The sequence below is a fragment of the Corvus hawaiiensis genome, chromosome 5, assembly GCF_020740725.1.
Source record: "Corvus hawaiiensis isolate bCorHaw1 chromosome 5, bCorHaw1.pri.cur, whole genome shotgun sequence".
NCBI classification, from domain to species: domain Eukaryota; kingdom Metazoa; phylum Chordata; class Aves; order Passeriformes; family Corvidae; genus Corvus; species Corvus hawaiiensis.
Window position 1 is genome coordinate 33,119,383 of NC_063217.1, and position 14,495 is coordinate 33,133,877.

At 37.3% G+C, this 14,495-nt stretch overlaps 1 protein-coding gene across 45 annotated transcripts in view; it reads left to right on the forward strand.

Annotated features, from left to right (window-relative positions):
• The window catches only part of SORBS2 (sorbin and SH3 domain containing 2), a 208,093-nt gene that overhangs the window by 170,974 nt on the left and 22,624 nt on the right, over window positions 1-14,495 (forward strand). For 23 of the 45 annotated variants that reach the window (XM_048305280.1, XM_048305281.1, XM_048305286.1 and 20 more), the window contains 5 exons: window positions 918-974; window positions 6,408-6,460; window positions 7,135-7,322; window positions 9,564-11,123; window positions 13,764-13,855. In XM_048305280.1, the coding sequence (XP_048161237.1) occupies window positions 918-974; window positions 6,408-6,460; window positions 7,135-7,322; window positions 9,564-11,123; window positions 13,764-13,855 (1,950 nt within the window). The remainder of the gene's footprint in view (window positions 1-917; window positions 975-6,407; window positions 6,461-7,134; window positions 7,323-9,563; window positions 11,124-13,763; window positions 13,856-14,495) is intronic. The other 22 variants (XM_048305302.1, XM_048305305.1, XM_048305312.1 and 19 more) reach the window with 6 other exon arrangements.

Sequence of the window (14,495 nt, forward strand, 5' to 3'; positions counted from 1 at the left end):
CCTCCCCAAGATTTTTGGAGATTAAAAAACAAAAGCATCTGGCCACAGGCAGGAAATCTGAAGTAGACATGAGCTTTAGAGTATCAGAGTTTAAGATATCTCCATTCTTTTCTTTCCCTGTTAGCTAACAATTCTCTGGAGGCCCATCAGAATTTTAATTAGTGACATGCCAGGCTACATGAGGAACCTGAGCACTTGACACAGGGCCTTGGAGGACATCCTGGAACCAGGCACCTTAGTCAGTTTCTGTAGCTATCCATAAGCCAAAATCAGAACTCCCTGCTACTTCAGGGAGAGCAGAAGAGAAAGCCAATCACATACACTCTTTTAAAGCCTTGATGTTTTAATCATAGCATTTTAAAACATTATCCATTGAATACCCACTGAAAATTTTAAAAAATAGAAGTTAAATGTATCTGGGTTTAATTTCTTGTGCAGTGGTCTATAATGTTATCACATTTTCATTGACTACTTTTTATGTCCATTATCCAGCTATTGAAACCATATTGTCATTCCTCCCTCTAGGTAGACAGAAACAGTACAGATAAATTCTTCTGATGAACCATATCTCAACAATATTATACTGATAATGATAATTTTTAAGATAAAATATATTGAAATTCCTCCAACAGAGCATAACTGTGATGCTTTATACTCTTCTATCTCAGTATTAAAAACTGCTGGTATTTCTTCAAACATCCCAGTTGTAAATTTTACCACCTAAAGTTACTAACATTTTATTAAGATATTTAAAAAATAACAAATTTATCCTTCCATTCTACCCATGTGTGTCACTCTTTGTATCTGACACTGTCAGCACTTAATTTCTAACTGTGTCACCTTTTCCCCATGTTTCATTCCTTGCTGCCATTGCTTCTACTCCATTTCATCTCTACACTTCTGCTTTTATGACGCAGCCACCTAAAAAGCTTTTGGACTATGTTCAAGAGAGTTCTTCTGGTGTTTCCAATGAGGTAAATGAATGGTTATTTTTCAGATGATTCTCTTGGGAAGAAGGGTTGGAATGCTCACCATTTATGTCTTAAGTTTGTTAAAATTTAGTGGTTTCCTTCTGATAGCTATGAGACATTTCTAATTCACGATCATTGTATCTTTGTCTTCATATCTTTCCAGATCACTAGTGCATTTGGATGTTGATCTTATTATCCTAGGAACTGTGAGTCCTTATCCCCAAAACTTCTCAGAGATTAACACCCAGAATTACACAACAGTCCATACGTCTCTAACTCTTTGACAAATTCCCACTTTTCAGAGTTGGGCAAGTGCATTGCACAATTAATCCTTCAGCACAGTATATTTTTTTAATTAAAATATCTGACTGCAAATTCTATGTGTCAAGTGGAAGCCTTTGTGGCTAAGCTGTCATTTCTCCAATTAAGTATTTATGACTGAGGTTGCTCATCAGGTAAAGCAGCAATTAATAGTACTGTTGTAATTTGTAACTCAGGATTGACAGTTGCTGTCAGTACTCCAAATAAAATTCATCAAGATCAGGTAGTGGGCTGTCATTGCCCTACTCTGAGTGGGAGAGATTCAGGCTTTCATTCCTTCTCCACTCCCTCCCCATTTTTACAGCGTTAGGGCAAAAGTCAGTGAATCCTCTACTGGCAACTTTGCTTCATGTGGTGGCTTTACTTCATTCATATTTGCGATTCACTCTCATCTTCCGTAGTGTCTCCAAAAGTTAAACTCAAATTGTGGTCTTAAATTGTTAATTGCTTGCAATTTACTCTGGTTTGGTTTTAAGCTTTCTGTGTATCTAGAAAAACCTCATACTTGTGACATTTGGGGCCAGTTCTCTGAAAGAAAAAGCTTCTAGGCCTTTTCTAATTCCTGTTGGTTTTCAATACATTGAGGAAGACAATTTAAAAGCCCTAACATGACTTTGAAATATTCCCGTGTTGAGTAGGTCTGGGTAAAATGGCTATTAAGTAACACTGGTTTTCTCTTGGATTAATTTACATAAACTCCTGTCTTTAATTTCGAAATTTTAATAATCTTTGAATATGATAAATCATGTTCAAAAACTACAGCAACTTAATATTTCTCTGGAGGGGGAGACTATTCAAAATAACTTGATAAAGTATTATAACCATCATGCTAACAAACCTATTTGATATTTACTTTTTATTTTTTGCCTACTTTCGCTAGCTTCATTTTCAGTCATAATTAAAGCCTTGATGCATGAAAACAGCTAAAATACTGTTTAATTTTAAATATATATCTATTTTTTTTAATAAAAATGAAATCAGAGTATTCCAAAAAGTCTGTATTTGGTAGTTTGGAGTTGTCATCTCCAGTATTTAATTAATTTTTTCAAGTGGCCTTTATTCATATAGAGCAGTGTTGAATATTCTGCAAGATGACTAATTATCTTTGGAGATGGGGGAGTAGGAGAGACGTGTTCAGTTGCACCATCTAAAAGTGAGTCAATGCCCAAGACCTGACAGGACAGCTGTGAACAGTAAAAGAAGCAGTAAAAAATAACAACATGCAGTGTTTACTTTCACCTTTCCTCTGTATGTCACATCAATTAAGCTCTACCTATGGAGAGAAGGTATAAACTCCACACATTCTACATATGCCTGTGGTAAAAATTGGTGTTGTAGAATGGGCAGCATACAGGATCTGTCATATAGAAAAAACCTCAAAGCCAGCACCAAATAAAGGATAAAAGGGCAAGTTACATTCAAGATGATAAGGGAATCTTAAAGGATGAAAAGCAAAAGCCATCTAGTAACCCAGCAGTCAATTTTGGCATGATACACACTTCTAGCCGTCTTAGGCTGATCACTAACACACTGTCTATGGCTTGGGGAATGCTGTGGATGAGGAAATTCCCTCTGGTATGGTTTCCATGGTGTGATTTACCCATAGCCTTCCATAGGAGACAGTGGGGATCTGCTCCGCCCTTGGGAGTGACATCATGATCTGTATAGCTGTGGAGCCACTACAAGTGGTGGGAAGCAATCACTGCCTCGGGCCATTTGGCCACTGTCACATCACAGGTGATCGGTGGTCGCTAATGGAAGTGGTTGGCATCTTCACAAAAGAATCCACAGTAGCAGTTTATCTGCAGTGGTTGTACCACCTCGTGCAACAGTTCTAAGAAATCACCTGTGGTCCCGAGTTTCCTTCCTCTGCTGGTTCCAGACCGTGGCAGTGAGTGGTCAAGAGGAGGAAGATGGTTGTGGCCAGTTTTGAAATGAGATTCGGACGTTTTCCAGGACAGGCTGAATGTGTGTTTTATTGGTAGTGTAGGCAAGCACACAGACCTGAGGCCTTTGCGTACTGTGGTTGTACTGGCTGTTGGTGGAAGCAACGCTGTGTCTGGCTTCTATGGTTTTATTGCAGACAGACCTCACAGTATTGGATATACCTTAAAATCACTGAATTTGGAAGTGGTGGGAGAATCGTCACAAAGTACTTTTCAGCGTTCAGAGGGTGTAAAGAAAAACTTGAAAATATGAACTATGTGAACATTAAAAATTCAGGAATAGATACCTTCCTCAGAATCTATTTTAAAAGACAAATAGCAGGATATTTTGTTTGGACAGAAGAGGTGATCAGTAGTGCACTCATCATGAGCCCAATACACATTCCAGATACTGAGAAATAAAATAGGGATAATTTCCTAGGTGTTAATGGAAGGTTTATTGTTTGAGAATATCTGATGATCATCAGCATCACTTCCATAACACAACTGGCTTCAAAAAGCTTATATTTAATACAAAAGGCTTGTATTTAATCTCTTTGCGGAAAGGAGGTTTGATTCTTTACTCCTTTCCTGCAGCAGATAGTACGGATTTGGTTTTACTGTGCCCCTTCTTTCTAATGTTTAAATCCACTGATTTTTTGAGCTAGGTTATGGACTTCAAATATTACAAGTGTCTGTTTCTGTTCTTCACATTCACATCCTCAGATCAGTTTTCATATTAAGATATCATAAATAGTTTATTTATCATCTAAGAACAATGCAATGACAGATGATTTAAAAAACACCTTGAAATCTATGTTTGGATAGGAAATTAAAACTTATAAGAAATAACTTCAGTTTTATTTGCAGAAAAATAAGTTGGTTTTAGAAAATTTAGCAGCTAAAAATAAGAGGCTTGATCATATGCCACAGTCTTGTGTGCTCTCCCACCATGGAAAAACACTTATGTGGGGCACCACTGCATAGAAAGCCACCTGGCAGAGCGTACATCATTGTGTGAATGAGGCAAACCTTTACTGATGGAAACATGAGAGAAGCTGGGCACACAATCAGTAATGCTGGGGGCCTGTCTTCAACAGATGTATCCTAGTGGGAGAGCTGTCCTTGTGACACCACTGATGCACACTTCCCTTTCCGTGAGAATGGGATACATGTCTCTCTACCTCACCTTGCTCTTCTTGGGTAACTTGGATAGCTTAATTCCCAGTTTCTGTGAAGATCTCTCATGCACAGCCTGGAAATAGTAGATGAGCGTGGCTTGAGGACATGTTAATTTGCAAAGAATGAACATAATAGGAATCCCTAGTAGGTGGACAAATTGCCTTTGGTATTTTTTTAATGCTACTTTCTCCTTCCTCCTGTAGTGCTCATGCTCAGGGTTGCATGCTTGTCATTCTCTGCTGTAACTGAGATGCAGGTGAAGAATGACTTGAGGAGGGATTCTACCTTTGAGGTTATACAGCATGTCATTCTGATCCAAACTGGAATTTAGGAACATAACAGTACTTAACAGTGAAAACAATAGTAGTAATAAGTAGTAACACAGGAGAAATACATGAATACTGGCCCACACATCAAAAAACCTACTTTTAAGAAAAAATAGACATATTTTAACCTTATGCAGAAGTCACTTTAAATATGTTCTAGAAGACTTATATTCTCTGGAAAGTAGCTTTAAAGTCTTTGAATTATTGACCTCAGCAGCCATTCTTTCCAAAAGTCAGATTTTTTTTACCTGATTTTGATGTGATTAAATTACATTAGAGTTAAAAAGTACTTAAAAAATGAAATTTTCTTAGCTCAAGTTTTAGATAACATTTGATTCATATTGGGGCATGTTTGCGTGACTCTCTCTGTCCCACAGTATAGTGAATTCTAGTATAATACAAAAATTAAAGCTTCAGTTAGTGTCGTGATGGGATCACTTCGTATGTGATTCAGGTCTTAAAGCCAACTGACAAATGAACTCTAAGGGAACAACCATATTGTCTTTATAGTGTCCCACCTGTAAAAGCAGTTTAAACAGTTACTCTAGAATGTCTTTTAAAGTGCACAGTCCTACAAAATCTGTTCCCAAATATTCTAAGACTACAGGTGACTTCTGGAGGTATTATACCTAAGTGTCAGTTAACAAACCAGGGTAAAGTTCTATTCATGAACTTGCAAATCAAATCACTGGGGGAAAAAATCTAACAAAAGAAAGGACTTCTACAGGCCGTGAGTGCCATTACTACTGCAGTGCTTCAGTACAAAGATTTTTCCACGCTGGGAAAAAGCCAAGAAGGTTCTCTATAGAGGGGAAAAATATTTCCTGCATCTTAGAAATCTTTATGATAGTCTTATTTCTAGTCCATTGGGTTAACTGAAGCGACATGCCAAGAACTTGACAGAAGTTTAATTCTTGAAATTCACTTCTTTGTACCCATGAAGAAATACCCCAGGAGCCATGCAGTTCATTGTAGATTCATACCTGGTTACCAGAATTGTAGTATCACTTAATTCTGACCAAAGGCTTGAAATGGTTAATTTAAAATTAGTGGTCATTTAAGGTTGACTTTGTATTAATAATATAATTATGGAAGTTCCATCTCCCAGTGTTCGTGCAGTAGCTACACCTGTAACTCCATAAGAAATGACTAATGTTCTAGGATGAGAACTGTTCTTACCAGGATTGTAAGGTGTATAAGGCCAGTTGCTGACCACAAACATAATGGGATTTACAAAAGTTGCTGGCTATAATTGATTGTGGGATTTTGGTGAGTAACTGGGGGATGAGGAGAAGCTTTGCAGACCTCACATGTACATGAAGGAATTATTTTCAGATTTTTATGGTTTTATAGTAAAGATTTGTTTCAGCTGTTCTATATCTGGTTTTGAAAAGTGTATAGAAAAGCATGATTTGGATCATTATTTAGTAGTGCTTTAAAGGAAAAATTGTTGCTGAAGTAGAATAGGAAATGAAATCTAGCGATGCTTTTTAAAAGCTGGATAATTTATTCTCATGAAATGTTGTAGTGTCTATGACAGAGTGCCCAGGATGTTAATCATTGTGGGCTGTTGCTATAGGATTTGTCACAGAGTAACAAAGAGTCATCAAACATGATAAGCAAAAATTGTCACTCTTTTTTCAAATACAAACATATAACAATCCATGTATTTGTTTTCACAGGCTTCCTTATATCATCACTATTCAACAGACAGAGGCCTGGACAGGCCCTCTAGGTAAGAAATACCATCTATTATTTCAGCAGACACAGCTTATCCAGCCTGAGGGTCTTCTTTTGGACCTGAAATCAGCAGATTTTGTGAAGAGTCAGATTTTAGCATTCACCTTGTGAGCTACTGGCAAATTAGATGCTTGGAGAGGGTGTTGATTTTGATATGGATGTATAATTTTATTATAGTTTTACAAGGACTTAGTGTTTACATTCAAAATAAACCACACTGTGTTCTGTGTCTTTCCACTACCATCCCTGAGCTTCTCTCTGAACAGCAGTGATTTATCCTTTACCCTTACTGCCTGCAGCATATTCTGTGCTGTTTTCCTAAGCATGCTGCCCTGACTGTTCTTGATCTGTCTTTTTCCTATCTTTGTACTTAAATTCTAGCTTTCCAAAAAATAGTCTAAAGAAACTTGATGCATATATTTCAGAGAAAATGGCATTGTAATTTTGTAAAACTTTAAAACAATCAGGTTAAGAACAAATTCATCTTTTCCCTGTGAAGTAGGCTGTAAGATGTGTGAGACCAGTGCTTCTTCCTGTTACGTGTTTTTCATCTATTTGTTCTGGCATTTTTAAATCTATAAACCAATAATATAATTATGAGCTTACTTATTAAATTCTGAATTCTGATCTCAGAATCAGACTGCTACTGATGCTGCTTTTTTTCTGTAGTTCTGCAAGTACTGCGAGTGACTACAGAAAACGAAGGAAGTCAGAACCTGCTGTAAGTCATCAGAGGGCACACAGTGATCAGAATGCAAACAGACCTAACCTGGGCTGTACAGACACACAGGGCCCATGTACCACCCTTAGGAAGCCTTTAACTAGCTCATCTCCTTCTTCTCCATCAAGGGCAAAAGGTAAGAGGAGACCATATTAGTTGGCAGAAAACTGCTGATGATGTGTTGTACAATATGTTGGTAGCAACTGCCTCCTATCACCTGGTGCGTTGCCCCAGGGGATGTGATGTGAAGCAACAGCTTTGGATCTTTCATGAAAGGCTGGCTTGTTTATTCTTATGTGCATAATTTTCACCTGAAAAGCTGGATTTATAACAAGGATTTTCCAGTGTCAACTGCTTGTTCTAACTTGTTCTTTCTAAAAAGAAAATTGACTAAATGAGGACTATTAATTCCACCACAATATATAAACCCTAACATTTTTATTATCTCTACTTCTCTCTTATTAGATTGTTGTGATTTTGAAACTAGTTTTATTATATTGAGAAAGTAAATCAAGACAAATAACCTATGAGATTAAAGATGTGTTACCAGGACAGTAGACCTTTTAAATCCATAGCTGATGTCTTAGACATTGTCAGGTATCAGGACCTAATGTAATCATAGTTATCAATTAATATCCGTAGTTATCAGGACCTAATTTAATCAAGAAAGCATCTATAGTCTGATTTTTTACTTTCTAAATCCTTGGAAGTATTGAGTACAGCTGATGCAATCTAACTAGCTTATTTTTGGCAAGTAAATCACCATCCTGTTACTATTTTCCACATCTCTCCAGGAAAGAGATCAGAGAGTCAGTTGTTCATTTGGATTTGGAGATGGGTTTTTTACAAAGACAAAAGGCTTCCAGTAAAACATACGTTAGAAGTAATATATAAAGTAATACTGTGTACAATATGTCTCCTTCTGTTCAAATTATTATTCACTCAATTGCTCTATTTTGTAGCTATACTAATCAGTAAACATCTGTAAAAGTAAATTCCCAGTGAAAAGAACATAAAATCCAGGCTGCAACAGAATGTGTCAAAGAAAAGCAATGAGGAATATTGAGAGTGAGGTGGTTGAAAAGCAAATGTATTTTAAACCCAGTGTTATAGTAGCAATTTTTACAGTGGATAAACTCATCTATTTGGTGTACCAGGCCAGGCAGTACAAGGTTGATAAACTCCATTTACCTGCATGTGCCTTTGACTCCATTACCAATAACAAGCACTAAGCATGACTTAAAACTTCCTGTGTTTGAAAATCCTTTCATTAAGTATATCTTCCACAGCCAATTAGCTTTCAGAAGGTGACATTCTGTTCTCTCCCAGCTTTATGACCCCTGTAGAATGTAGAATTTTTCTTGAAATTAACCAATTTGTTAAAGAAGGAGCACATTATAAACCTTTTGATCAGCATGAATGTTGAACTCAAGTGTTTCCGTTTCAGATCTAGATTCAGTTTTTGTAGAAAGCAGACTGAGCTGTTTGAAGCAGCCTTCCTGAACTGAATGTTGCAACTTGAGACCATTCTTGAAAGTTCAGTGGAATTATTAAAGACCACCTTTCCAAATTTGTCTCATAGTGTCTTCTAGATCTACCATGTGCATAAAAATGTCTTAAAGCTTGGAAACTCAGGCCTTTGTTATGGAAGTCAATCTAAGGATTATTTTTACTTCTACTTTCTGGTTAGGCTCAGTAAACTGATGCACCTTCCTTTACACTTGTATAGCATTTCCTGAGCTGCCTTGTTCTGCCCTGCATGAGCTGTACAAAACACCACTCCCTTCAGTGCTGTCACACAGGGGAGGAGCAGGCTACCTGTGAATGACTAGGAGAAATTTCCTATTTGATCTGATATAAATATTTATCTTTATTTTAACTTAGAATATGCAGGTGCAGTGAACTCTTGAGCATTATACAGGTTAAAAATCCTAAACAACTTTTTCAGAATGCCTAAGTGGAAAAGTCAGTATTTTCCTGAGGTCTAGATTTGTTGTTTGGCTTCATCTTTAAATCCTTTGCAGCTTTTATTGTCTGTTGACCTGCTTAAAGCTCCCAATTAATCCCCAACTAATGCTTGGTTTCTTGTGTTGCTTTGATGGCAGGGGCTGTGGAGGAGATAACATCTCCATAATTAATATGGAATTCTTTTCGTTGTTCACATTATCATGAGGGCATTTTTGCAGCTGGAAAATAACTTAATTATGAGCTCTGCTGTCCTAGGCTGTAACAAACTATGTACTGACCTAAGTCGATAGATGCACTAATTGCTATTTCTTTTCTAGTCTTTCTAATACTGATGCTAATTCCAACTTTCTGAATCTTTTAATTTCTGGCAATGTCTCTTTTTTACCATGCTGCTCTATGGATTATAAAGGTGGGGATATTAGCAAAGTATATCCATCCCTTTTAAGTTACTCGGTGCACAACCACAACACCTCAAATGAATTAGATTACTGTAGCACTTACAGACAACATTTAGCTGTTCCAAATGATTCAAGAAGGGCAACCAGCTACAAGAATGGGTGGCAAATGACTCGCCAAAATGCAGAAGTCTGGAGTAGCACAGAGGAAACTGCTTCTCCAAAGAGGAAATCTCGTAGCTGCGATGACCTGTTAACTGATGATCGCGATAGCTATCCCGATGCACAGGCCAAGGCTGAAAGCATGGGCTCTCTGTTATGTGAGGAGGACTCCAAAGAAATTTGCTCAATGAACTGGAACTCCCCATATGTTGAGGGCCGTGGTAGTGGTAGGTCAAGAGTTCGTCACAGATCTGCACATGATGCTCCAGGTTTCCTGAAGATGTACAAAAAGATGCACCGCATCAATCGCAAGGACTTGATGAATTCTGAGGTGATTTGTTCTGTCAAGTCCAGAATACTGCAATATGAAAAAGAACAGCACAAAGGTATTCTTCAAGGATGGAGGGAGTCTTCTACTGAGGAGGTGCCCAGAGACATGGTGCCAACCAGAATATCAGAGTTTGAAAAGTTAATTCAGAAATCAAAATCAATGCCGAACCTTGGTGATGACATGTTGTCAAGTGTTGCATTAGAGCCTCCTAAAAATGGCTTGTGTCCAAAGAGGCGATTTTCTATTGAATCCTTGCTGGAAGAAGAAACTCCAGTCAGATATCCCTCTCAGGTACAACGGAGCTACAAGTCTAAAACCCTGGTGCCAATTCATATTGAAGTGACCAGTGATGAGCCACAACGATCTCATATAGATTTTTCAGACAGCGATCAAGATGGAGTGGTTTCTGATCTCAGTGACTTTATCCAGATAGAGGGTTCATCCTTTTGTAGTGAAAGTGACTTTGATCACTTTTCCTTCACTTCATCTGAAAGCTTTTATGGATCAGGCCATCACCACCACCACCATCACCACCACCACAGGCATCTCATCAGCTCCTGCAAAGGCCGATGCCCAGCATCCTACACCCGCTTCACCACCATGCTAAAACATGAAAGGGCTAAGCAAGAAACCACTGAAGATCCAAGGAGACAGGAAGCAGAATCTGGCCTCTCTAAGATAGCATTCCTAGTCAGTCCAGTGCCTTTCCGGAGGAAAAAAAGTGCAGCTCCTAAAAAACAAACTGACAAGAAAAAATGCAAGTCATCCGTGTTTGAAGCACTAGATTCTGCACTTAAAGACATCTGTGACCAAATTAAAGCTGAAAAAAGGCGGGGAAGCTTGCCTGACAACAGTATATTACACAGACTTATTACTGAGCTGCTTCCAGACATTCCAGAAAGGAATTCATCTCTTAAAGCTCTGAAAAAGAGTCCCACGCACCAGCCTTTTCATCCACTGCCTCAAGATGGTGCTATCCATTGTCCACTGTACCAGAATGATTGTGGAAGATTACCTCTTAGTGCCTCTTTTCCAGACATGGATGCAACTAACAACAATGATAGTGCACTGTGTTTCCAAGGTGGATTAACTTTCTTCCTCTGTCCTTGTGATTGACTTATCCAACCTTACTCCCTGTGTTTCCCGCCCTTTCTCATTCCACTTTGTGTCTTCTATAAGAAGCTTTCATCCCACAAAATTCTTAGTGAAGGACATCATTTTCACATAGGTGTTGAGGGTAGATAAATTTGCTGTCTATTCACAAAGTACAGTAATCAGGACAACTGAAGTACCAGTGCATTTCAGTTAATTGATTATTAGTTCTATAAATTATAATGATGTTATTAAGCAATGAATTCAGGCATCATAAGATGCTGGTCAAACTGAAAACAGTATGCAGATAACTCTCCCTTTATTACTAAGAAAAAAAGAATCTGCATCTAAAATGTGCTGTACTACATAATTTTGTTAAATATAAGTGATTAAAATGCTGTTAATTCTGCCAGTATCACAGAAAATTGATTCTGTTTTCTTATGAATCTACTGCTTTGTATTACTTTTTGTGAATAGATGTGAAGGTCACTTTAGGAAGTTTCCATTTCCACTGTTCAAACAATACAATTTCCAATTTCTGTGGCAGCAAAATTAATTCTTTTCATAGAATTTCAATATGTCTGTGAAATTTTGAGAAATTTCCTAGCCTCTTAGAAGGAAATTTCTCAATAATCAAAACTTGAATGAAATTGTCAGGGTATGACCAATCTGTTTCTAAAATTACTGCTTTGAGTTGTTTCGTTTGTTGCTCTGCTTCTTTTTTTCCCTTTTTTTTTCCAAAAAAAAAAAATTTCTTGAAAGATATTCTTGCAATCCCAAATGGATGTAAGAGAGAATGTCTTTAAAACATAAATTATGCAATATTTGATCAGACCCATCTTATCCTTATTCTCACATATTTTTGTGTAGCTTTTCGAAGCTGTTACCATCTCTTCTTAGCTAGTTAGAATAGACATATTTACAATAGAAAATTTGGTAAAAAAACAGCTATAAAATGCAGTTCAGAGTTGAATTAGTCATACTTGAGGCCTGATCATGATTAACCCTGTCAGATAGTACTACATGGTGAGACTGCAGTTGTTGAAAAATGTGCTGGTCACATATTATAGTTGCTAAATGAGAATTTTCCAGTCCGTGAAAATGAGGAAATCCATAGTGTAAAGTAAATGTGGATTTCTAATAGCTTTTGCAGCTATGAAGGAGCCTGGCATGAAGAAAGCAATACACTCTGTCAACATTAATATCCCTGAAGTAGCATGGAGAATGAGTAAAGCAGAATATTCCTTTCGTTTCCATTAGCACCAGTCATGGCTGAGCTCTACTTCTAATCAAGTTTCGTGTTTTGTTGGACCTGTGTGCCAGCCACACAGAGACCTGGAGGTCATAGATGACTGAAAACTACCAATATTGACTGCATAAGGAGCTGTAGAGAAAAAAAAGGAAATTGTTTGTCCTAAAACTTCTGCCTTTTCACTTCTTTCCCACCCATATCCTTCTCTTACTGCTAGGAATTAAAAAAAAAAAAAAATAGATATGTTTGGAGTCGTTGTATCTTTAGGTTTATGCAGTGGGCATCCATCTTCATTCACGAACACATGCCATATCAGAAAAGCTGTCCAGATGTGGGGCTGTGATATACTTGTTGGGAATGACATGCTTGCAACCAACAGCATAAATAATAAAATTATCTCATCTCTTTGCCTCCATTGCATTTATCAATAGCCTCTTTTGTGGCCTAGCCAACAACCAATTAGAATGGATTTAATGCTTTCAGTTCTTTTTTTTTGTTCCACTTGTATTTCTTTAGAAATGTGTGAGCTTGGTAACAACAGATTGTGGGAGTGAAGTAAAAGGAAGACAAACATAAATCACATTTCCACTAGAAGGTACCACTGTGGTAGTAGGAGACTAAAACAGTACTTCTCAGAAGTTAAGAGGCAGTTCATTAAATAGTTCTATTTTCATTTCACATTGGCAACTTGCAGAGCTATAGGGTGTATAAGATTTTGATTTTTATTCTTATTAAAACATGAGAAGATATTCACCATCTTGTAATAAACATTGGTAAACTGTGCTTTAGAGAAGTCTGCCACATAGATTGGTAAGTAATATGATTTGTATTCCATCTCTTAAAACAGAATTGTTTTTGTGAAGTAACATCCTTTTAAATTCCCTTGTGCTGCCTAACATGTGCCCCTGGTAAAGTAGAAATGCATCTTAGATCACTTAGGAGGAAACAATGTTTCTTTACATTTTCTCATTGAAGCATGCTTGAATCATGTGTTGTGCATGTAATTATGTGTTTATAGTGTTGGCATTTCAAAACAGTGTCATGAAACCTGATGAAGTCCCAGTACTGCTGTCATGTCTTCCACTTGGCCCAGTAGGGGAGCATTCCTTTTCACAGTGAGGCATAAATATGCCCTCTCAATCCTCTATCATATAGTTTCCTCTGCTCTGGATCAGAGGACAGCCTTAGCCTTTGCTTAAAGTTAGTATTCTTTTTTTCCTTTAAAGGTGCACTTTACCATCATATCATGTGCTTTGCTTTCTATTAAAGGTAAAACAATAGATTTCAATATCTTTTCACCCCCCTAAATGAAACCAAGCAGCATCACAGATTTGAATGGTTTTGTTTATTGTAGTTTCACATAATTTCTGTTTTCAGTAGACCAGGAGTCTCCTGGAAGCTATTCTTCTGCTTTCACTGATGTGGGACGATGTACTCCAAGGGAGAGAAGAGGAACTACAGACAAAGAGGTAGTGAAACAACATTAAATAACGCAGCAATATCCACATGGAAAATTGGTAACATATTTGAGACAAGTTTTGTGTTGGTTGTAAGAGACTATAAAAATGCAGACCAAAGGAACAGTTACTTATCATCATACAGATCAGCATCTTCCTTTTTCATTAAGGAGATTGGTACTTCAAGAAATTAAGTAATATCAAGCTTTGTAAGATAAGCAGTTTTCTTCTATTTATTATTAAATAGACCTGGACATAAATTCACTAGTCATTGATCAGCTGTGTCAAAGCTAAGGGGAGTGTGTGTTTGGAACAGATAAAAAGAACAGATGTGACTGGGGAAAGGCTCTTTAGAAACCCGAAGTGTTACCCAAAGAAACTGCCTTGGTAGTTTCAAAACTGATACAAAACATCTATATTTCACCATTATTTTTGTTTGGAAGGCAAACCACTGCTGTTAATGGATTAGACAAAACCACTTATCCTAAGAGCAGTCTCTAACATCTGTAGCAGTTGGTGACTGTAATTAGATACTGATTGCTTGTAGTAATGCTTTGGAAGAGGAAATGGAAGCAAGCATACCACCTTTAAAGGAACACAAAGTATCACTGAAAAGTACTTATTGAAAAATAAAGTATATTATTCCACATCT